This window comes from Typha angustifolia, chromosome 13 (genome assembly GCF_048772165.1).
Source record: "Typha angustifolia cultivar Huaian chromosome 13, ASM4877216v1, whole genome shotgun sequence".
Taxonomy (NCBI): Eukaryota; Viridiplantae; Streptophyta; class Magnoliopsida; order Poales; family Typhaceae; genus Typha; species Typha angustifolia.
This window is the reverse complement of record NC_133251.1, coordinates 1,543,775-1,565,690: the sequence shown is the minus strand read 5'-3', so window position 1 is coordinate 1,565,690 and position 21,916 is coordinate 1,543,775. Positions and strand designations below refer to the sequence as shown.

The 21,916-nt window shown below is 36.7% G+C and overlaps 5 protein-coding genes across 6 annotated transcripts; 1 reads left to right on the top strand and 4 right to left on the bottom strand.

Annotated features, from left to right (window-relative positions):
• Positions 1-629: 629 nt before the first annotated feature.
• LOC140775021 (small ribosomal subunit protein uS3x-like) lies at positions 630-3,155 on the bottom strand. The gene is made up of 6 exons (XM_073118241.1): positions 3,027-3,155; positions 2,773-2,920; positions 2,500-2,671; positions 1,609-1,663; positions 1,403-1,534; positions 630-1,000 (listed from the first exon to the last, which is right to left on the bottom strand). Exons 1-6 carry the CDS (start codon positions 3,054-3,056, stop codon positions 836-838), a joined length of 702 nt encoding a protein of 233 aa, XP_072974342.1. The 5' UTR covers positions 3,057-3,155; the 3' UTR covers positions 630-835.
• A 952-nt stretch (positions 3,156-4,107) lies between these two features.
• Positions 4,108-6,674, bottom strand: LOC140773498 (probable small nuclear ribonucleoprotein G). Its single transcript, XM_073116094.1, has 4 exons — positions 6,508-6,674; positions 6,359-6,381; positions 4,519-4,640; positions 4,108-4,343 (listed from the first exon to the last, which is right to left on the bottom strand). Exons 1-4 carry the CDS (start codon positions 6,540-6,542, stop codon positions 4,281-4,283), a joined length of 243 nt encoding a protein of 80 aa, XP_072972195.1. The 5' UTR covers positions 6,543-6,674; the 3' UTR covers positions 4,108-4,280.
• A 149-nt stretch (positions 6,675-6,823) lies between these two features.
• On the bottom strand, positions 6,824-12,657 carry LOC140773496 (peroxisome biogenesis factor 10). 2 transcript variants are annotated; one of them, XM_073116090.1, is made up of 11 exons: positions 12,303-12,657; positions 12,172-12,203; positions 10,783-10,872; positions 10,168-10,262; positions 9,833-10,037; positions 9,570-9,639; positions 9,329-9,407; positions 9,053-9,186; positions 8,230-8,330; positions 7,838-7,929; positions 6,824-7,695 (listed from the first exon to the last, which is right to left on the bottom strand). In XM_073116090.1, exons 1-11 carry the CDS (start codon positions 12,490-12,492, stop codon positions 7,593-7,595), a joined length of 1,191 nt encoding a protein of 396 aa, XP_072972191.1. In that variant the 5' UTR covers positions 12,493-12,657; the 3' UTR covers positions 6,824-7,592. The 2 variants fall into 2 exon arrangements, with proteins under 2 accessions (XP_072972191.1, XP_072972192.1); XM_073116091.1 differs by having other exon boundaries at positions 6,833-7,695; positions 8,230-8,327; positions 12,303-12,653.
• A 184-nt stretch (positions 12,658-12,841) lies between these two features.
• LOC140773497 (NAD(P)H-quinone oxidoreductase subunit U, chloroplastic) lies at positions 12,842-15,591 on the top strand. The gene is made up of 5 exons (XM_073116092.1): positions 12,842-13,217; positions 13,327-13,388; positions 13,660-13,749; positions 13,860-14,000; positions 15,451-15,591. Exons 1-5 carry the CDS (start codon positions 13,001-13,003, stop codon positions 15,547-15,549), a joined length of 609 nt encoding a protein of 202 aa, XP_072972193.1. The 5' UTR covers positions 12,842-13,000; the 3' UTR covers positions 15,550-15,591.
• A 4,090-nt stretch (positions 15,592-19,681) lies between these two features.
• On the bottom strand, positions 19,682-21,378 carry LOC140773742 (protein ELF4-LIKE 4-like). The gene is made up of 2 exons (XM_073116459.1): positions 21,151-21,378; positions 19,682-20,284 (listed from the first exon to the last, which is right to left on the bottom strand). Exon 2 carries the CDS (start codon positions 20,247-20,249, stop codon positions 19,905-19,907), a length of 345 nt encoding a protein of 114 aa, XP_072972560.1. The 5' UTR covers positions 20,250-20,284; positions 21,151-21,378; the 3' UTR covers positions 19,682-19,904.
• Between the last annotated feature and the right edge of the window lie 538 nt (positions 21,379-21,916).

Below are 21,916 nucleotides of genomic sequence, written 5' to 3'. Positions count from 1 at the left end.
CAAGGCCCATGTTAAAGCCCATTAATGAAGACCATAAACGGGTCGGGCTGGTCTGATCCGAACTTGGTTGCAGCCCGAGTTCTATTATTATTCTTCTGTTAATTATGTGAAAGAAATCCACATTCCATGATCTAGAGTTTGTTGCAGTATTATTTTTCTCATTCAATTAAAAGAAAAGTTGGAAAAAGATAATCTTGTATCAGGACTACTTCTAAAGAGAATTATCATTGAAGAGCCCACTGCTTATGGGAACATGTTATTAAGACTAGTCGAACTTGATTAATTTCAGGAACGAAATGGTCGATTTCAAAAGGATTCTCTGCAATGTATGATCCATGGCATCAAGGGGAGAATCTCCATAGCATAGACATTCTCCATCACAGGGGAGCCGAAGGAATGCATAACCATTACAAAAGGTTGAGCAAGATCCCAGGGAACCCACTAAAGAATCTTCATTGCGATACATGATTTTGTCTTTCATATGCTTCCTATTTCTGAACCACCAAGCCAAAGTCTACTTTAGACATTACCTAAAGATTGGGTCTTTCATGTGTCCTCCAACAACCATTGCAAGGGTCAAAACCTGTCTCAACAAAAAGTCTGAAAGCATCTCTGGTGGACACCATTCATGAGAAGCAAAATTTGGGAAGAACAAAACCATTACGATTTACTAGTTCACATACATAAAAAACATATCCTTTCAGCATATGGGAAAAAAAAACCTAATAACAAGATAAAAGCAAACTCTTCCTCAAAGCATCGAAGAAACTAATGAGTGAAACTCGGTCAACATCCTGAGTTAAAGATGATAGCTTAGCATAAAAACTGAGTTGCTTCATGCCGCTGGAATCTCAGTAGTCATAATCCCAGACGGCTTCAGGTATTCATCCTCATCTTTTGGTGCGTGAATAGTGACAAGATCTGGTAAAGGTGTTGTAGGTCCCTGCTTGCCCTTTGGATCCCAATCAAGCATAATCTTGACCTTAATCCCAAGAACACCCTGAATAAAAAAAATAGGGAGACAAAATAATTAGATAAATTCTACTCCTCTGAAATGAGGTGATCCGAACACATAGAAAAACTAACGCTCCAGGAAAAAGCTCACAGGGAACCGACAATGATGATAGTTTAAATCCTATAACTATAGCTCTGGGTAGATTTACCAAAAAGGAGAAAGAAAGAAGAATATGAATTTCGTTCAAATGTTCACAGGAGAGTAACTCGGGTCAATCATAAAATGATATGCACCACCTACTAACAGTCATTTATTAAATTACAGAGCTGAAACTGCAATAAGGTAAGATGAGCAGAACGGAGCCAAACCCTCAAGTCTCGAAACTATTTAGCAACCAATAAAGAGGGATGTCAAATAAAAAAAAAGGTTGTAGTAATGGGAACTAACCTGTCGCAGAAGAACATGCCTCACTGCCGAGTCAATATACTCGTTAACAGGTTGACCAGAAGAAATCATGTATCCATCTTTGAACTTCATAGATTTAGCACGTTGTGCTCTAAGTTTTCCGCTCACTATCACCTAAAATTTGAGCATATAGATTAAAACATGATTATTCTGGATAAAATATAAAGTACAAGATCACAATAATATACCTCACATCCCTTGGCACCACTCTCCATGACAAACCTTAAGACACCATAGCAAGCCCTGAAACAGAAAGGAAATATGTAAGCAATAACATTTAACAGCCAATGGCTATTGCCATGTTCCAATAGTAATTAAAACAATTGTTGTTCACGAACAATGGATCATCACAATTCAAATAAAAGCAACTGAATGGAATTACTAAATTGATCCACTGTGATGCATCAAACTATAAACATATCATCTGAACCTTGAAGTTATTAGTTGGCAGATCATCTCATAAGCGCAACAAAGAAAGAAGCAACCTTGTACTACCAAGATTCCATCAAATGCAAAATGCATGTCAATGGAAACATGTTTTGTCAATTTGTACTATTATCCTTTCCTGAGTTTTGGCCATATTTATGACAAGCCTATGAATCCTACAAACCATCTGCATACTATAGCAGGAGAAAAGTTAAAGGTAACAAATGAAAAACTAAGTAATGCAAGGGAATAAACTCAATAGAAAAAACATAAACGTACATACTGAAGAGAGTTAAGCATATGCAAATAGTAAATGACAAGTAGGTACAACAACTATTTGCAGAAGACATCCTTACACTACACATTTTTCAAAATTTCCCTTCAATGATTAAGCAATGGAGCACTACACTTCTAACCATTACACTTAAAAAAACATTGAAGGGCAACAATAAGTTCACTGGTTTAGTCATCCTCAGACACAAAGCTGGTACAAGGAACCAACCTGCTGTAAAGATGACATAAATCATCCAAACATCAACACAAATAACTCTAGATCAAATTTAATCACTTTTGAATCATCGCAATACTATCAATCATATAAACAAAAAATGACCAGAACAATAAAATGATTCAAGGAAAAGAATGCCACAAACCTCCTAACAGCGAGTCCTCCGAGGAGCTTGTAACGGAGAGACTCGGCCTGAGCAATAGCACAAAGACCCCTATTGTTCACCTTCTCAGCATAAAGCTCAACTCCGTTCTCAGGAAAATTAAACCTTTTCTGGACAACGGATGTCAATTCCCGAATCCTTCTTCCCTTCTCACCTATTACAACCAAAAACCCATGTCAATTCGTGCTTAAACTGAATAAAAACACTCGTCTTTCAACTCAACCAACTCAAATCCAAAGAAGGGGAAAACAATACCAAGAACGTTCTGGGTTCGCGTGGCCCTAATAATGATCTCCGTCCTCATAGGGGTAACTCTAACCTCCACGCCGGAGTAGCCGTCCTCCGCGAGCTCCCTCGTCAACACCTCGTTGAGCTCCGCAAAGAAGACTCCATCAGCAACAAACTGAAAAAAAATTTCACAACAAGACCAAATTTTGAGGGGGAAAAAAAATCCAACAGCGCAAAGAAGAGGAAGACAGAGAAGCGATCCGATCGGAAAGTTGAGTTACCTTTCGCTTTTTGCTAATCTGCGTCGCCATTATTGGGATCGGAAAAGAGTAGCCGCCGTCTCCTTCTCGAGCGCTCTCCTTTCTTCGAAACCCTAGATTAGGGATGGAGGATTGTGCTACGCTATTTAAAGTGAGGTGATGGAGTTGAGATTCCGATATATGTATCGGGCTCGGATCAGCTCAAGTCCAAGCCTTGATACTTTTGGGCCGGACCAAATAGGGGGTTAAGTTGGACCGGCCCAAATCCATCCGATTTTTTAAGCGGGCTAAGCCCGGCACTAGCTCGGTTTGGGCTCTTACCGTAATGAGTCCATAATGGTAATGTGCGGCATGACCTAAGCCTTTGTCCACTCAGCTCACTTGTTATGCCTGTCGCTCGGATCACCTCCAAGTCCTCGACAACTTTTAGTCAGCCTAGACACGGGCTTAATAGACTTGTAATCGAGCAAGTTCATCGAATAAGTTATGTGGGACCGAAATAAGGAAATAAAGAGTAGATGCCTGAGTTATTATTGAGCTCTCTTATGTCTTTGAAACCTAGATCGGTGATGGAGCAACTGAGAATTGTGATAGACTTTTTAAAGGTGAGGTGATGAACTATCAGATGGTTAAAATTTGTATCGGGCTTGTATCATACTTCTAGGGCGGCACAAATATAGAGTTAATAGACTAGTAATGGAATAACTTTAACATATAACTTATCTGAGAATTACTTATAATTTGACCCATGGACCTCCCCCCTCTAATATTTTAGTGACACATTGACTCTCTTAACCATGAAAAACCTTTAGAACATCATCTTTAGTTATCTATTAATTTTTTTAGTAACAAAAATAATATATTAGCATTATATGATCAATGTTAGGCCCTCGACTTTTACCCTTATATTAGAAGAAAATAAGAGGAAAAAAAAGTTAAAATAATTATTTGAGTCATCTGCAACAGCAAAGAAATAAAGTTTTTCGATTGAAAATCCAGCCATTTGTTATCAAACCGGCCACATAATTAATGTTAACCCGTTACATCGTCAGAAGACTTAGAACTCATTGAAGGACTTCTCGCATCGCGCCTCCAGAAGAACTAATGAGAAAATTCAAGATTTCTTCAGCAAGAGAAACTAACTGAGAATTCTTACATAGTAGCGAGAAATATAAAAGAGAATACACTGACTGATTCATTGAGAATAAAGACAGCATATACTTCAGTTTTACAGTCATGAAGTCATGAAGATTAAGATTGCAAATGAAAGCAAATCTACTGCGTTCTCCCAACAGGCTCCAGGGCTTCAATCATCACTACACTGTTTCCCCTGATAACCTGTAAAAGATTTTATAATATTCGAACATTAATTCATCTCAATGAGGATGTGAAAATCTACTGTAAATATAAACTGAAAATCAGTGCATGTAGCTCGTCTTTAAAATTTAAAACTACTGACATCACCAGAAAAAATGAACAACAAAATGAGAAAGATAAATGAGAATAAACCTACCACCATCCCAATATCATTCTTCTCATTGCCATTGACCTCTACAGTGTTGTCGATCACCAAATTCATAAATTGGTCAAACCCCCGGAGTGTCCCAATGACAACGCGATTGGCATTCAACTTGACTGCAGAAAGAAATATTTTCAAATAAGCACAGACAGTACTGGCAAGCATATAACCATCTATGGAACAGTCATAAGTTCAGTGGAACAAAACACTCATCTGACAGGATCTAACTGACAAGCATATATCATCCCTAATTAAGAGTTAATACAGTTACTAGTTGGTGCTATGAATAAATTCCACTTGCAACTCCAGAAACTAGTCCGGAGAAGCCCATAACTGTCACAGATGCATCGATCCAATTATTTCGTTTGAACTATAATCATGCAATTTCATCGAAGCTTTGACAACATGATCATGCCTATTTCCATTAGGAAATCACTTGATTAAGCCAAGTACTCCAACTTCCATAGTCTCTGAAAGTGTGACATAACATGGAGTAACTCGTATATTGTTTGATGACGAGAAATTCAGAAAATATGTGAAAGCCACGAAAAATACAATCAAGTCACAACTTGTTTCAAAAAGCGGTTAGGGTGGCTGCCTTAGGTGATGCAGTCACCAAGGCACCGTGTCTATGTGTAAGGTGGGTCTTAAGGACGGGTTGAGTCTAGGTGCTTGCACAGATTTTAACCAATGGGCGCCCAGGAGCTCGCATAGATGGTTAAACATGCACCTAGGCGGGTAAGTCAGGTGCTAGGCACTAGGTCATTAGGCGGTTTTTAAACTTGTAAACAATTCTAGTATAGGTATTAAGTATAAAATGCTATTCCTATTTGGTCCTTAACCTGCTTATCATTCAAGTTGTAAGAGGTTCCTCATACTACTAAATGGTTGTTTTTGCCATACTTTTTATATCCTCATCCTCTCTCCCGTTCTCTTCTATTCTTGTACGGATTAGTAACGGCAACCATTTCAGGGAAGAGCAACAGCTAGAAGGTTGTTGCTAGTTGCTACTATTCTAAAACTACTCTTGCAATAGGCCAATGGCAAGGACGACCATTGCCGCTATGCATGGAATAACAAGTTTTCTTGTGGATACATATGAACATATTAATTTTTCACAACTTTTTTGTCATATGACCGCCTTAGTTTTAGGCACCTGCCTAGCGTCTTGGCGGTAAGTAACCCCCCTGATCACCTGCCTACAGCCTACAATGTTTTAAAACATTGCTACTTTTATGTATTTCACTACACCAACTAATAAGTGCAAGAAGTGACACACCATAAAGTTTGTTGTTCAAGTTTAACCAATAATGGTTAAGATAGTCCAAAGTGATGAAATATGAAGAAAAGCCAACACTGAATTATTATAGATCATAGTAAAGCATCCATAGACGGTAAACTAGCAAGTAACAGAAATAAAACAATAATATTTGCCTCTAATTGTCATTAGGGAAGAACTCATAGCAATAAAATATTTCTAAAAATAATTAGAAACTCCTGTTGATTCTGCAGAAACTACTTAATGCCTAGGTCTAAAGAGTAATAAACGGGGCCATAGTGTTACCATAAACCATATATTAAACACCTAAAAGACACAAGCTTTACCACAAAAAAAAATAACTTTAGAAAAAAGAAACAGGGATCTCAACTCTTTCAGGAGACTTCCAACAAAGTAATCTAAGCTTATCCGGCTTCTCTTTTCCTTTACGTTCTAACAAAACGTGCTAACTATAAAACCTATCAGGAGTCCCAATACACATTAACCAACGAAATGGATAAACTTTTGCAAGTAAATCATGCAAAAGAAGAAGGGGGAAAGAAAAGAATCACTTACTTTGCAGCTTCTTGTCCATGTACCTGTCAACCCGTTCAGAAATCAACAGAAACACAAATAAACAGAGAAAAAGTGAGTATCGCAGATCTAACAAAGGAAAATTTACAGGAAAGCAAAGAAAAGAAAAAGAAAAAGAAAACAAGACTCACTTCTTGAGATCCGGAGGTTGCCCAGACCTGCTCATGGCGGAGAAGAGAGAGGAAAGAAGAGAGAAACGAAATTCTTCGAACTTAAAAGTTAAAACCCTACCTCTCTCGTCGCAGTGCAGGGTACAGAGGGACGAAGATTGTTCTTTTGATAAACGCTATAATCGGGTCGGGCCGGGTCGAATCGGGTTATCTGAGCATATAAACCCAACTAAGGGTATTTTACAAATACCTCCCTGTCTAAAGGGACAATATTGCGACGATCCCTTGCAGTCTGTGTATATGCATTCTACTCCCTTTCTAATATGTATTTATATTTTATATCGTAAATATCTCTTAGGCAAAACGGAATAATGCGCATAATATAGGGTTAGATCTGTCATTATAAACAGTTTGCAAGGTGTCATTCGCAAATAACCCATTGGCAAAAAATAAAATAAAATAAAATAAAATAAAAGATCGCAATTCAAGTATAGAAAGAATTGCTTGCGGCCTATCCATGGGGAGAAATATTCTCACATATAGAAAACCTCAAATTATCAAATTGCATGGAACACTACGTTCTCAGACAATGTGTATACTTGTATTCAAGTTTGTAATAACATGAGTATTTCATTATTTTCCAACACATCAATATTCTTAGATTTCTCCCCAAGGACCCAAACTGTAGTAACAAATGATTGTGTTACAAAATACAAGATTGCTGTCACTTTCTTGGACCACAAAATGTACACAGATTCATCACCTTATTGATAATACATGTTAACCAAAATTTCTTTGCTCTCCCTAATTGCATCTTTAATTTGACATACAGTTGAAATTTTGTAGGATAACATAACATGAGAGTTTCATCAGCAAACTATTTTGAATGAGATGAAAACTAACTGTGTTAAAATTGCCTTTTAGATGCAACTTGAAAGAGGTGCCTACTTTCTTGTGTGCCAAGGCTGAGGAATCTCTCATGTTAAAAATAGTTCTGCAAATGCGTAATTTGAAGAAGTGTCTGGCTTCATTTTTATCATTGATGCCAGAGTACTCGCCTCTTTCAAGCCCATAATTGAAGAAGTGTCTTACTATTCGACAGCTTGTTAGAAATCGGAATGGTATATACAAATTAAACTTGAATGAGTAATGGATTCTCGGCAGAGAGGACATTCTGGCTTCTCATTGCACCACTCCATTATGCAATTCCTGCAGGCAGGATCAGGACCGTAAGATTTAAGGTGTAACATAAATGCATATAGTTGTGATAATATTCAACTTAAAATAACAAGCAAAACTGGAAATTTTTTATTGACAAATCTCAAGATACACAAAAGAGTTGGTTCTATACCAGCAGAAGACATGGCCGCAGGATGTGGCAGTAGGATGCTGGCGGGTGCTGAGGCAGAGAGTGCATTTGCTGATGCTACTTGAATCTTGAGGCTGAAATATAAGGTAGAAGAAATTTCAACTTAAGCTACATTTTATGTATCCAAATAGTTCACTAAGTGCATTTGGGTGTAAAATGTTGCTAACTTGTTGGACAAGTTCATGCTATACTTTGAAGATTGAACCACAAATGTATGAATATGTGCAGGATCATCTGGTTCATAAATTATAGAAATATGACATGTTTGTGGTAAATTATATGCTGCAGTCCAGTTATCCATAGGTCATAATCTACATGAAATGGTGGTTTGGAAAACATTAAAGTTAAAAGAGTATTGGACAGAGAAAAAGTACCTCTGGAACAACCAACGAATCAGAGTTCCAGCTTCCTTTACTAGGGTTATAATCACCGATAAGATTACCATCTTCATTCAAAATGGGCAAACCTCGCCCTGCTAACCATTAATATGGAAGAACAAAAATAATAGTCAGGTGTTAATAAAGTAGATTATAACAAATTTGGGCTTACAACCATCCTCCCCCTTTCAATGTGCATATTTGAGAAAAAATTGCAACTTGTTTGATTCTATACGAATAGGACACTATACACATATATAGTATCCTAAAATGACCAAATCAAACATAAACGAACTGTAATACACAATGTTATTTAAAGTTCAATCTACAAAAGCTTTAGGTGTGGCCAAGTCAAGATTGGTTCACACAGTACCATAACATGGTTTAGCTTTGTTTACCAGAGTTCAAAAAAGTTTCTACTCCAATCTAGTCAGCATATATCTAAAATTTGATCAATTTTCCGGAGTAAAAACAGCCTTGTGCATTACCCAGGACAGAAGATTAGTGTCTTTCTCAAGACTTCTGTCTCATACTCTTCTAACTGTATGTTTTCTAATAAACCTTCCAGATAGCAGTTAATCAAAGTATATAACACCATCAAACAGTAGGGACTCCACTCCAAGTTTCATCATACTGCATCACAAGGAATCCTGGTGCGCATGGCTCTTGCCAATCCAGATCTAGGGAGGCAAGATATAGCAGCAGCATCTCCATTACTTAGGGACCGGTCAATCCTTATTCCAAACTAGAAAATGAAAATAATAGAAATAATATAAATAATTACATAGTTTGAACAATGACGAAAAGGGAAAAAGAAAACCTGCAGATGAGCGATGAATTCCTTGTGTTGTTTGATGAATCGAACTAGATATAGATGATAAATTACTCCTCCTTAATCCTTCAGCACCAAGAATACAAAGCTGAATTAACAGAAATACACCCAATATTTGGTATCTGCATAAAACAGGAAGAGAATAACATAAATCTTTAATTGTGCTAAGGACACATTAATAGGTAGAAATACTGGCTGCTAGGAAAATTTTAGTGCGGAAGTGGAAGTCCCATAAACTTATTAGTTCTCAAGATGTCTGCATACCTAGGCCTTTGGTTCAATGGCTTCCCAATAAATACATAATGAATACCAGATGCACGTTTTGATAAGTGATAATATAAGCCTGCAGAATAGAACAATATCAAACATCATGCTGTATAAAATAGTTAAAGCAATATATGGCTTAAAATATGAACTTAGAAGTGGCAGCACCTGAGTAGAACAGAAGAAAGGGAACAAAAACTTCAGTTAATTAACGATAACCTAATCAGGTGAATTAAAGCACCTTCAAAGTAGAAAAACATAAGGTTGGTGCGGAGAGCCAACTGTAAAATCTCCCGGGCAAACGGCAGCACCTGGGTAGAACAGAAAGAAGCAAACACAAAAGTCATGGTAAATTATGAGAGGGAGTTCTACCAAAGCAAAGCATCCGTAAAGATGAAGTTGTAACACCAATTATACTTGCATTAATCTAGCTGGTTGTGCCACCCAGAAAATGCAAATGGCAGATTGATAACACCAAAATGTTCAGAGAAGAGTTTCACATACTGAGGGCCATCTCTGAATAGTCCATAACCACAAGGCATGAATCTTTCCTCTCAACCTTGATACAGCAGATATATGCATGGCTCCTGAAGAAGAGTTCTCAGAAGTATTAGAAGTTTGCGCAATGTTTGTTCTAGGATAGTTACTTCCAGAGAGCTCCTCAAATGCAGACTCATTCAGGATGATACCACGAGCAACCATTCTAGAGCTGCCAAAGCATAGGGCATTAGTAGGTCACAGGCACCAAATTCTATGTCAAACACTTAAGGACACCATAATAATGGTAGGGAGAAAATGCAACGGAAAAGATGAAACAATATGAAATGTAAGTGGCAAACCTGATTCTTTCTGCAAGATAAGGGACTGCAGTTTGGTATAAAATGAAAAGGACACGCCGTGCAGGTGTTGGTGGCAGTCCATAAGAAGTAGCTACCTGAAATGTATGGTTACATTGATAAGAATGGCATGGTGAAATACTCCGAAAAATCCTTTCTTTTGCTAATGAGTGCATATTCGATCAAAGATCTATCAGTTACACAATAGAGTGACATGTTAGCAAGCATGGTCAGTAAAAGCAGGGTACTTTGGTAGCAGCTACTGTTGTGCAACTTTTGATATCAAAACTCCATTAAGCCAAATATGGTGCTAAAAGATACTTAGTTTCACCAAAACTTGAGCTGAACAACAGCACTTGCAATTCTTTGAAGAAGAAAGAATCGTGAATCCCATGATTCTCAAACATAGTAGTGAAAAAGAGAATTAAAACAATATATTAAATCCCCCACGCTACTCAATGCAATTATTATGGTTTTCTGTTTGTATGAGCTATAACAATAGATGGCCAGCATAAAAGTCAGATTGCAATTTACAATGAGCTCCATGCTTTGAGTATGTATAATCTGATTGCTGATAGAGCAACAGAGGAATGCTAGAGCAGCAGTAGTAAAAAAAACCTGGGAGATATCACAATATTCTTCTCCCAATGTTTGCTGGCCTGATCCTGTTGTCAATAGATAATAAAGTGTTTGACCTAGCAGCTTTATCTGCAATAGATTAACAGAGGTAAAAATTTAGTTACTAAGACTAAAAACTTAAAAAGTAAAAGCAAAGGAAGAACAATTGTAAAAGGCAAATGAGTTAGTTCAAGAGAAAGAAATAGATGATTAAAGGACTATCACAAGCAAAAAGAAAAAAAAATAGAAGGGGAAAGTATTTCCGAAATTTCACATATCTAAAGATTTCTTGTGCAAAGTAATTGGCTTCCTATACTAGTTGCTGGTTAAGCAGCAACCCATTCTACACAAGGAAAACAAATGTTGACATGCTAAGTATATGCTGATATGGCAACTTAGCAAAGAATAAAGGTACATTTTTAAGACACTGTTTATAGCAAATTTGCTGATATGGCACTCAGCAAAGAATTAAGGTAGTTTTGAAGATGCGGCTTATAGTTAATTGGATATTGAAATCAAAATGTAGCACTTCCTCAGTTAATAGGGTTGACTCCATTCAGATTTATGTAGCGTAATGTTTTGCAGCAATAGCAAAGGTCTTTTCTTTTATTATTTGTGACAGAAAAGTCTTCTCTGGACACTTGCCACACTGATACACTTACATCTCCATATCAGCACAACCATATAGCTAAATAAGCATTACATAGTTTTATCTTAAGTAAAACAAGGTCCGATCTTCTTTTGCTTATTAGTGAGGTAGTAAGTCAGTAATTAACATAGTAACTAGTAGCCATATGAGGATCCTTGATCTTCTTCAAATATTATAATAAAAATATAATGCCTTTTTTATCACTTCCTTTTGTTTTTATTGCACTCCAAGTGCAGCATTGAAACATAAGGACGAAGAACACAACTGAAAAAAGAGCGCGCAAACAAAATTCTGTGGATTATCTCTTTCACCCTGGATATGCTAGAATCAAAAGGGAATTAAAGAGACAAATTTTAACAAATCATGCTTTACACCCTACCTCCAGACTCCCTAAAGTCTATAAACTAGCATCTTAAAGAAAACTCCAGGCAATACCAATCAAATTCATCACGCAACATCTTCTAAAGTCCCAAAGGAAGCTTATTTCATGGCATCAGTAGAGGATTACTAACAATGTGTGCTTAGAAGGCTGGGAGCTATAAATTTTCCGGCAACATAGACATAAGAAGATACCAAAACCCTGGATTAAATTATTTAATTGGTGATCAGAGATTCAATTTGTCAACATGTAGAACAATCTAAATAGCATTCAATCAAAGAATTCGTTGAGAACCAATACGCCACAATAAGATAAAATCCTTTAATGAGAAAAGGGAGAACAAGGAAAAAAGAAAACCAACCTCACTCTGGTAAGCAACAGTAACCCGGGTACCTAAACAAGAAAGAATCCAACCACATAAACACCCACAAATCCCAAAACAATCCAACATAAGTAGATCAAATTAGGAAGTGTATTGCGATCTAAACTGACCAAAGAGGTGGCGGAAGGCATCGCGGCACGCGTCGTGGACGTAGGCGGCGTAGTTGTCGTCCTTCTCCGCCGCCCGCATGATCTCCGGCTGCGCCGCCGGAGGAAACCGCCGCTGTCCCGGCGCCACGTTCGACGGAGTCCGGGAGCTGGGCCCCAAGTCGCCGCCGGCGTCTCTATGCTCACCTCCCATGCCTTCTCGGTGGAGATCGGTCACCGGCGGTCAAGGATAAGAGAGCGGTTGCGCAGACCAAAGGTTGAGTATAATAACCGGATCAAGCAAACGGGTTCGGATCGATTTCCTCTGGATCCATAATTAGGGGATACCACAGGCTCTTCTGGGCCCAAATTGGCCCAATTTTCTTAGGCTCAGCCTAGAAAAAAAAAATTTAAACCAAAAATACTCAAATCAAAACTTTAACCATACATAAATTATAGTAAATATAATTACACAAAATGTTTAAGAAAAAAATTTAATACTAGATTAATATGGAATATTTTGATTATTTAAAAAGAAAAAGAAAAAGAAGAAGAGATTGCCTATCCAGTTGTTTTCAGGAACCGGAGGATCCGGTGCATCGTAGGACGGCCTGAGGCCTCCCATCATCAACTCCAATCCCGCCTTATCTCTCTCTCCCATCTCAAAATTTTTTAAACTCAAAACAAAAATAATCCGAAATTTTTCGATTCCTCCCTGGAGAATGGAGATGGCTACTCTTGGTATTCCGTCACCGGCGGCTAAGCTCACCCCGCGCTTCTCCTTCCGTCTAAGGGCGAGAAACCTCACCTTCCGTGTCCGGTGCTCCGCCGAGGCGGCTCCGGGCACCGCCACGGAGGAGGAGGGTCCTGTCACCCCCAGCCGCCTCCCCAACTCTCTCATCTCCGCCGCCAACGTCCAGAAAGCTCTCCGAGGCGTCGGTAGCTCATCTTGATTCCTATTTCTTTCTCACATCGTTGCGTTTTGTTTTTGTTTTTACTCTCGATTGAGATGTGATGCGAAGGACGCGTTTGTTATTTTGCGTGGCAGCGATTACTGAAGTTGATCATTATGGAAGACTTGGAATCTCTAGGGGAACTTCTTATGATCAGGTAACTTTTCTTATGAAAAATTTCGTTTTGAACCATTATGTTGCGTTTCTTACATTTTTACGCTCTACTTTTCTTCAATCTGTCTCGAAATTTTAGTTATTTTCATCAATAAACGCAAAATGATGGAACCAAAAGTACATTTTTAAAACTGGAGAAGGTTGTTGCTTCACACTTCTTAGTCTTCATGACATTTATATTTTTTTTTCTCAAAAAAAAAATTTAGAAACTTTGATGCGGAATCAGATGCATCATTACCCGATTTGTGCACCAGGTCATAGTTGCCTATGAAAAGAAGTGTGAGGAACTAATGAACAAAGAATTGGATGAAGAGGAAATGAAGGAGGAGCTAGAACTATTGAAGGTTTTGTGATCTTCTGATGCTTGTTTTCAGTTACTTACATTCCAACATGCCAAGTTCACATCATTATCACTTATGGTATGCTTATTTATTGTAGTTGCATGTTATTACAGGAATCCTACGCGATTCTTTCTTCTGAGGATGAGAGAAGATTGTATGATTGGAGTTTGTCTAGAAGTGAAAGGCCAGATAGATATGTCTGGCCTTTCGAGGTTGATATTACACAAACGCCTAAAGGGACACCTCCTCCTCAAGTATGTATCTCTACTAATACTTCAGTGATGCTCTTGTAAACAAATAGCTCAAGTAAATAGAAGTTTACTATGCTAATAGAATATAGCATGCTATCTATTATGTTACGAGAGTATACAATTAATGTTCTGGTGCAATCCAAGCAAGATTGTTATTTGAATCCAGCGATGGAATCGTGCTCTTGTTTAGTTTTGAGTCTTCTTTATTTGAGTTTATTTGGATTAATCAGCCAGCAACTTCACCAATGCAAAAAAAAAGTAGAGATTTTTACAACTGTTTTGCTTTTAGACTAAACTTTTGTCAGAACAATGGAGCTACAGTTTTCTAAGATGCTCATTTTATTGATAAGCTGTGGTTTCTTGTAGTTTCAGCTATAAAGAGCTAATAGGTAATAGTTTTGCATACTATGTAATAGTAGTCTGTGTTTTGAATTTGGACCTGCACGGAGAATACGTTAGGCTGAGTGGAGGAATGCAACAAGAAACTGCTAGTTTTCACCTAAGTTTTGAGTATCTGTATACACATGATACATGGTAACGTATTCCTGAACAAATTGTCATCCACCGGCTTATTTGCTGGGCAGATTTACATCTGAAACCAACCTGATAAACTATCTTTATCAGATTGTCGGTTCATCAAGAGAACAGAATGTTGGTTCAAATTTGATCATTGAATTATCGAGCACATTTTGTTCTTTAAAGATATTTTTATCTAGCCTTTTGGGGGTTGAATTTGAGGGATCATAATAAATGTAGAGTATGCAGCAAATAAAATTGTGCTCCATCTATCTAACAAAACATAGACTATGAACTGCACCTTGTGAAATCACTTTTCTAGTACTCTTATAGATCTCTTCACCTTCATCAAGTTTACTAGATAAATCATTTCTTCTCTCCTTGTTTTTTTAATGCACTTATCCTAACACATCACACAAGGTACTTTAGAAACTGTTAGAAAATTAGGCACCCCATTTTTTAATCTCAGCATGCGTTATGTCATCTACCAACTTGTGTACTTGATTAAGACTCCTGTGCAATGTCTGTTAAGCTGCCGATCAGATTTTGGATATTTTTTCAGTCCAATAATGCTAACAAATATGAGCATGTTGGAGGTAAAATCCATTCATGTTGACAGAATGGGGTTTGCCATATTAACACAGTTAAAATGATTTACAGGTGCATCTAGAGTCGTTCACTTATCCCCTTGTATCCTTGATGGCATATAAATATTAAAATTGGGTAGACAGGGGAATGATAATAACTTAATAGCAATATTAGCTGCGTAGATGAAGATACCCTGTAATTTTGAAGTTAGTTACTATCAACTCCAGCAATGATGCCTCTGGCATGCATTTGCATTCCTATCATTCTTATATTGTTCTAGTTTACAAAATATTTTTGTCGATCTGTTGATATTTTGAGACCACTAAATTTACATGCTTTCATGATGCAGGAACCTGAAGATGTAGGACCGACGAGGCTTGTGGGATATTTTCTCCTAGCATGGTTGGTACTCTCTGTTGTATTGTCTATAACTCTCAATATTCAATAGATGAGCGATCTGCTATTTGTATTTATCTGGGAGTAATTCAAACTACATGCCTGCAAATTAATGGCCATTTTTTTACAGTTGCAATAGATCCAAGAGCAACTCTTAGCTTCATCTCTGATCATGTAAAATGGTGACTATGCTTTAATCTACAAGAATAATCCATTAAATTCCATCCATAGGAGCACCTGGTACTTTTAGTTGTTCATCTATATGACTGTTCCAAAGTTAGGCAGCCCTAGATGACCAGAGCCCCACCCAAAATTGGTAAAAATCATAAAAAAAAAGTCAAAAGTACAGGAGAGGTTTTTTTTTTGGTCAGTCTCTGCAATTATCATTATGTGTACCATCAAATTCAGGGATAAAGATCCTATTGGCCTGACAAGTTGATGGTTGGATTCTTTGTTTCATTATATAGAATTTAAAGACTACTACTTTGGTACTTAAAAATTTACTTAACTTGGATTACCCACATATTTAATTATCTAGGTTCCTGAGCTTTATTCTTTCAAATATCCATCTTCTTGGCACCCACAAATTAGCATCCTTGTATCAATATCCAAGACAGGACTGATTCATAGCACATGATCCCAAAGCACAGACTGGAACTTTGGTTGTTGATTGTTATTTATGCCCTAGTTTAACATGATTAGAAGCAACCAAAAGATTCAATTTTGTAGTTTTCTTAACAGAATTCTGTAAGACTAAATGAAATTTACAAGTAAATGTTATTCTCGGAGTCTTGAATGATACAAGAACATTAAGCTCTCACTCATTTGTAGAATTAAAAAAAAATCATTTTGATATAAATCTTCTTATATTAGTATATTAAGTAAATAATTACTTACCTAATAATATCTGCTTCTCTCTATTCTTCTTTATCTATCTTCTCATTCATTCATTATAAAGGATATTTTAGTTATTTGTCAAATTATCATTTTAAATTTATATTACACTAAATATAATTATTATATATATTAATATAACTATACTAATATTGATATATTCTAACGGGGCACACTGTATCTAGGAGAGCACAAGTTACCAATGATATGAATTTAGAAGAACGTAATGCATGCGATCCAATTGACCAAAGATTAAAAAAGAACTCCATTTTGGCACACTATCAAAAGTCCCTCAAGCCCAGCTGTGATTCCAAACAAGATGATTTATTTATTTTTTTTTTGGTTGAGAAAAGAAACAGATGAGTGTTGGTGGGTCCAGCTGTGGCCACATAGCAATCAACATAGAGAAAAGGGTGGAGGAATCTAATGAGCATTCATTGCACACATTGACGACAATGACAAAAGAGGAGATAAGATTTAGTGATGTGGCTTCAATGTCCCAGAAGAACAACTCAATGAGCTCCTTGCCCTGTTCCTGGACAGAGATATTTGCAAACTGACCTTTATTTATTTATTTTTCCAGTATATTTACAACACCACTCAATCCATTTCTTTTCTTTTCTTTTTGATGAATTAATTAATTTCATTTGCAAGTTGCAACCACTGCTTTACAATAGATTTGAAGAATTGTTTAAAAAAGAATCCACTAATCTAAGGTTGTATACTTTGAAAGTAGGTTAGGTTAGAATATTTCCTTTCTTCCACTCACTCATAAGATGTACAACTTTAGATATAAACAAAATGAATGACAGCTTACATCTATCTATAAACAAACAAAGATCAAACTATGACCAGAAAAGTTAGACAAGGCCATTAATTTAGATGTTAGAGAAAGAAAAAGCATATAGACTAGAATAAACCCATGACTTGGGCATATGCATATCTCATATATTTAAACAACTAACTCTTAAGAGATAAGATTGTATTTGTGGTAACACAAAGGAGTCCTAATTCCAAGCCAGGGATTGCATTTGCCTTGGGTCAAAACAAGCCAACTAGACTCCCAGAGTTGCTGATAGAATATACTTTTCTTCTTCTGTATCTATTTCATCATTGATGTGGGTCCTACTCATAGTTAACAAATTGGAAAAGCCACAGCTTGGCATCTCTAGATACTGTTCGTGTCTCTTTACATGAGTGGTGTCTTCATAAGCCACCGAGGAGAATTTTCTCTGACTCAAACTGGAATTTGAAGTTATAAATAACAAAACTGAGACATCTAATCAAGGTGTTCTTCAGTAGAGGAATTTATCATAGTAAAAGGAAGTTACTGAAAGATTCTTCACTATAAATAAGTGAATGAAATGTGATCAAACATGAAGTTGTCAGTGCCAATTGTAAAACAGACAGAGAGACTCAATCTACAGAAGAATGCCTAAAGCCCTATCTGTTAATCTCACACTTCTACTAGTTCATGTCAAGCCTCTCAAGACATTTCCAAAAGCACAAATCATTCCCTGTCCTCATAAAACAAAACAGATTGTTTTACAATCAAGAAAAATGTCACATAAATGATAGATCTGCATAGAACTTTAGGTTCTTTATCGACATAGATATACACTTGAATACATTTCCACCATCTAATCATCTATACAAGCAACTTATGGATATTGTACAATGATGCTTAATGATACAGAGAAGTAACAGTTGTACCATATACCATGAGAATATAAACAAACTTGGCAAAGCTATCTCAAATAAATATGAACATGAGGAAAAATTAAAACAGATAGCCATTTTGCACCGCTATAATTATTTCTCATAAAAGGAATATAAGGATAAACATAAACAAAAAGCAAGCTCTGTCCAAAAGAAAGGAAGATCTGATTAATTAATATGAACTACTTTACAATAAAATCTAACTGAAGAGTTAGAATTCAGCAAAAAATCTACATTATTCTTTTAAGGAATTGCAATATCTGATTTAACATTAAAAAAAAAAAAACTATTTCTCACATCATATAGCAATTCCATAGTTTCATGAATAACAGCAGCTTAAACAATGGCTGGATGAGTCATTTCAACCATAGCTTCATCATGCAGTTCAGATTCATTAAGTTTCTCTTGCTTTCATATCAGCAAAAGGAGCAAAGACCTAATTCTGAATTGATGCCATAGCAGATTTTACTCAGTCCTGCCAAATGAACTATGTGGGTCTTCCTAAAATGGCTGTAACCAGGCAGTGCCTCTTAAAAGGATTTCTGTCCATCTAGGGACAATTGAATCAACACGAGAAAAGGGTAGTGAATGCAGTTCCTGTTGACTCACCACAGACATAGGAAAGAAGAGAAAGAAAGAACCTAAGAGATGAAAATTGATATGTAGCTCCCATCTCCAAAAAGAACTTTTGCACCCCTTGTTCTATTGCTGGATGTCAATGCATTTGTATAGGTAGAAGGTCACTTCCTATGATACTTTCCCTTGTCCAAGATTTGTAGTTATAATTCCAACAAAGGAACATGCAGGAGATTGGCATTGTCTTGACTTAAACGATACTGGAGAAGCTCATCTGCTCTTATACAAGAAAATGGCCTTCTGGTTTAAGGTGGAATGCAGAAAAAAATATAGAAGTTGCTCTCATGATTTATGTTCTAATTCTAAAGCATCTTCAGAAGCCCACTAACTTTGAGGCAATTGCAAGTATATGCATTCTTAGAAAGGATGAAAAGGGTCTCTTATTTAGAAAAAAAATTGGACCAAAAGCACAAGGACCTAGGCAACTTCCTGTCTATCCCTGGGAGATCTCCAGAAATTGCAAAGGGAACCATAAGAAAAAGGAGCAGCAGAAGAAGTGATACAAACGAAGGCGTAGGATAGCAAGTAGGCAAAGGAATAAATTATTTCATCAAGAGCTAACAATTATGAATATATGTTGAGAAGATAAGAACCTAGACCAGATCCTTCGAAAACTTTTCGACCAAAGATAAGGCAGAAAGCAAATGATAACAAGTTCAACTATAAGAATATGCAGAAGCACACAATATCATACAACCTCTTGAAATATCAATATTGGACTATAAAGGACATGACAAAATAACTTGAATTCCTTATATTGATAACTTCAACAAGAAAAAAAATGCTTAAATTATCAACATGAGTGAGTGACAACTGACAGCAATACTAAAAATCTTCTCTGGAAGCAAACATCAATTAATTGATCTAGCATTTATCTGTGATACACATATCTCATGGATGACAGAGGAACAAAAAAGAAGTAAAGAAATGCACAGCATTAAACAACAAAAATTTATAAGAAAAGCTGCAATGCCCACTCTTGTCTTCACAGGAAATTCCAACAAAGGCATCTCCTTTAAAAAAGATACAGGAACACTACAACTCATGAAAAATTGGACTATTTGAAAACACAGGCAGTGCATGCTCTGTATAATAGAACAGAGAAGATAAAGCTACATAACAGTTGCAACAATGCAAAGATCACCTATTATTTCTCCTCTACCCAGACCTAATTCTCTTCTGACCTGCTTTGGCATCGGAACGCAGAGTTCCAACTGAATCCCCCTCGGATGATGCCTCCATGGACTTGGTAAAAGAGCTCGAGAGGTCAGCATAGAGGTCAACAACTCTTCTAATGTTATTGTTGAGTTCTCTGATTAGGCCAACATTTCGACTGAGATTGTCAGGGATCTTGGATTCATGGTTCTGGTTAATCTCATTGATCAAAAGGCGATTTTGATCCAAGATGTTCTGCACCTGAAGAAAGCTCTTCTGAAATGTTTGTATAATCTTGCTATCCACATGGTTTCCATTTCCTAAGCTTGAGAAGGTGTCTCCTTCCATCTTCTTTTTCTCCTCAGCTGGAATCAATACCAGGCCTGTAAACAATACAAGAAGATAAATTCAAATGCCACCAATCTTAATCTCCCATAAAGGAAACAAGAAACCCAGATTAGGAAAACATCCATGAGAGAAAAGAATGGCTGTCCATGAGAACTTATCATCCAATTACTTACAAAAGTCGAACAGAATGCTTGTAGAAGAGAAAGCCCAGCTAGAAAACCAAGAAGGATAGCAAGAGGAATCTACTGGGAGATAGTTCAGACTCTAGGAAGCATGAGAGACAAGGACTGAGAAGAAATAATGTCCTTCATGTATTCTTTTCACAAAAGGGATCAGGAGGCAAACAGGGACCTTTTTCCATGTAAGATAAGATACAAATCAAAAGCTGAGCCAGCTCTCTAAAGATAAAAATCTTTTCCCTGGCTATCAGAAAAAAAATGATCCACATGGACCACATCATTTAACGTACTTCTGGAAAATAAGAAGACGAAAACAAATATAAGAGGGGAAAATTTATATTTCATTAGAAAACGAAAACAAATGGAAAAGGATCTATTGATTCTGATGAAGAGCAGCGATAGAGTACAAATTCTGCAGCCCAAGTGCTCAACCGTACCAAGCAACAACAAAAAAAAAAACTCTCAACTCTCAAGGAAAATTCCTCAAATAGGAACTAAAGCACGACCAAAAATCGAACGGGAAACGGAAAGGAAACAAACAAGATCAGATTTTGACATGAGATTCTTAATAATTTCAACAAAATAAATAGAGCCCAAATCGAGAAACGATTCAGTACTCCGTCACCCACAAATCCCCAAATGAGAAAAGGAGAATTTAAAAATATTACAAGGTCCCAACTTGTATGCTGATAGAATCTTTCTTCTTCTTTCACTTAGCGTACCTTGGCAATCTAAGGCATTTTCCGGAAGCCGATTAGAAGAGACGGACGGATTGAACCAAAAAAAGGAAATCCTAAGCGCAGGCCAAAGGAAGCAGAAAGAAAACGTTTTCTCAATCGAATCCGCAAGCAAAGGTGTAGAAAGTTTTTTCTTTAGGTGAAGAAAGTTAAAAGCCTCATAAACTAGAGAGGGAGAGAGAGAGAGAGAGAGATAGAGGATTTGACAGTCACAGCCTCTTTCTCTCTCTTAGCTTTCGATGTTGGATTTGTCTATTTCTTTTTTCGTTGTCTTTTTCCTTTTCTTTTTTTTTTTTCTAATATCTACTGATATTTTTTACTCGCATATTTTTTTATCTATTTACGCGGTGTTTCAAGGCCTCAAGCAATAATTGCTAATATCTAAGGTTGATTAGTCTGTGTGGTTAAGAACAACCATTGGTTTTGGGATTAAAGTGTTGTCTAGATACGCCCACCATTGCAGCGCAACCTATTAGGAGATAATGCTCATCAGCGTGAATTTTCTCACAAAAAAATTAAAAATAAATCGTATCTAATTTAACTCATTTGTCATCTAATTTATACATAAATAGAGACTAATTATTAACATATGGGTTTAGAAACTAATAAAATAAATTATCTAGATTTAACAGGGGTAAAAATGTAATATAGAGAGAACAAAACTAGTTACAAGAGTAGTCTTATGTAGAGGGACAGAATCTTATCAATAGGTTGACTATATTGAGATCTCTTTGGTTCAAAAGATTCAAAA

Excerpts from the sequence above, each read along its gene's own strand:
- LOC140773496 (XM_073116090.1), bottom strand. The coding sequence starts at position 12,492 with ATGGGAGGTGAGCATAGAGACGCCGGCGGCGACTTGGGGCCCAGCTCC. Across the intron at positions 9,640-9,832 it reads CTATTCAGAGATGGCCCTCA|GTGCTGCCGTTTGCCCGGGA; the intron begins GTATGTGAAACT and ends TGTTCTACCCAG. Across the intron at positions 9,187-9,328 it reads CCATTGAACCAAAGGCCTAG|ATACCAAATATTGGGTGTAT; the intron begins GTATGCAGACAT and ends TGTTTTATGCAG.
- LOC140773742 (XM_073116459.1), bottom strand. The coding sequence starts at position 20,249 with ATGGAAGGAGACACCTTCTCAAGCTTAGGAAATGGAAACCATGTGGAT.
- LOC140775021 (XM_073118241.1), bottom strand. The coding sequence starts at position 3,056 with ATGGCGACGCAGATTAGCAAAAAGCGAAAG. Across the intron at positions 2,921-3,026 it reads AGATTAGCAAAAAGCGAAAG|TTTGTTGCTGATGGAGTCTT; the intron begins GTAACTCAACTT and ends ATTTTTTTTCAG. Across the intron at positions 1,664-2,499 it reads GGAGGACTCGCTGTTAGGAG|GGCTTGCTATGGTGTCTTAA; the intron begins GTTTGTGGCATT and ends TTTCTGTTTCAG.
- LOC140773497 (XM_073116092.1), top strand. The coding sequence starts at position 13,001 with ATGGAGATGGCTACTCTTGGTATTCCGTCACCGGCGGCTAAGCTCACC. Across the intron at positions 13,218-13,326 it reads GAAAGCTCTCCGAGGCGTCG|CGATTACTGAAGTTGATCAT; the intron begins GTAGCTCATCTT and ends TTTGCGTGGCAG. Across the intron at positions 14,001-15,450 it reads AAGGGACACCTCCTCCTCAA|GAACCTGAAGATGTAGGACC; the intron begins GTATGTATCTCT and ends TTCATGATGCAG.
- LOC140773498 (XM_073116094.1), bottom strand. The coding sequence starts at position 6,542 with ATGAGCAGGTCTGGGCAACCTCCGGATCTCAAGAA. Across the intron at positions 4,641-6,358 it reads CATGGACAAGAAGCTGCAAA|TCAAGTTGAATGCCAATCGC; the intron begins GTAAGTGATTCT and ends TTCTTTCTGCAG. Across the intron at positions 4,344-4,518 it reads AGAATGATATTGGGATGGTG|GTTATCAGGGGAAACAGTGT; the intron begins GTAGGTTTATTC and ends AATCTTTTACAG.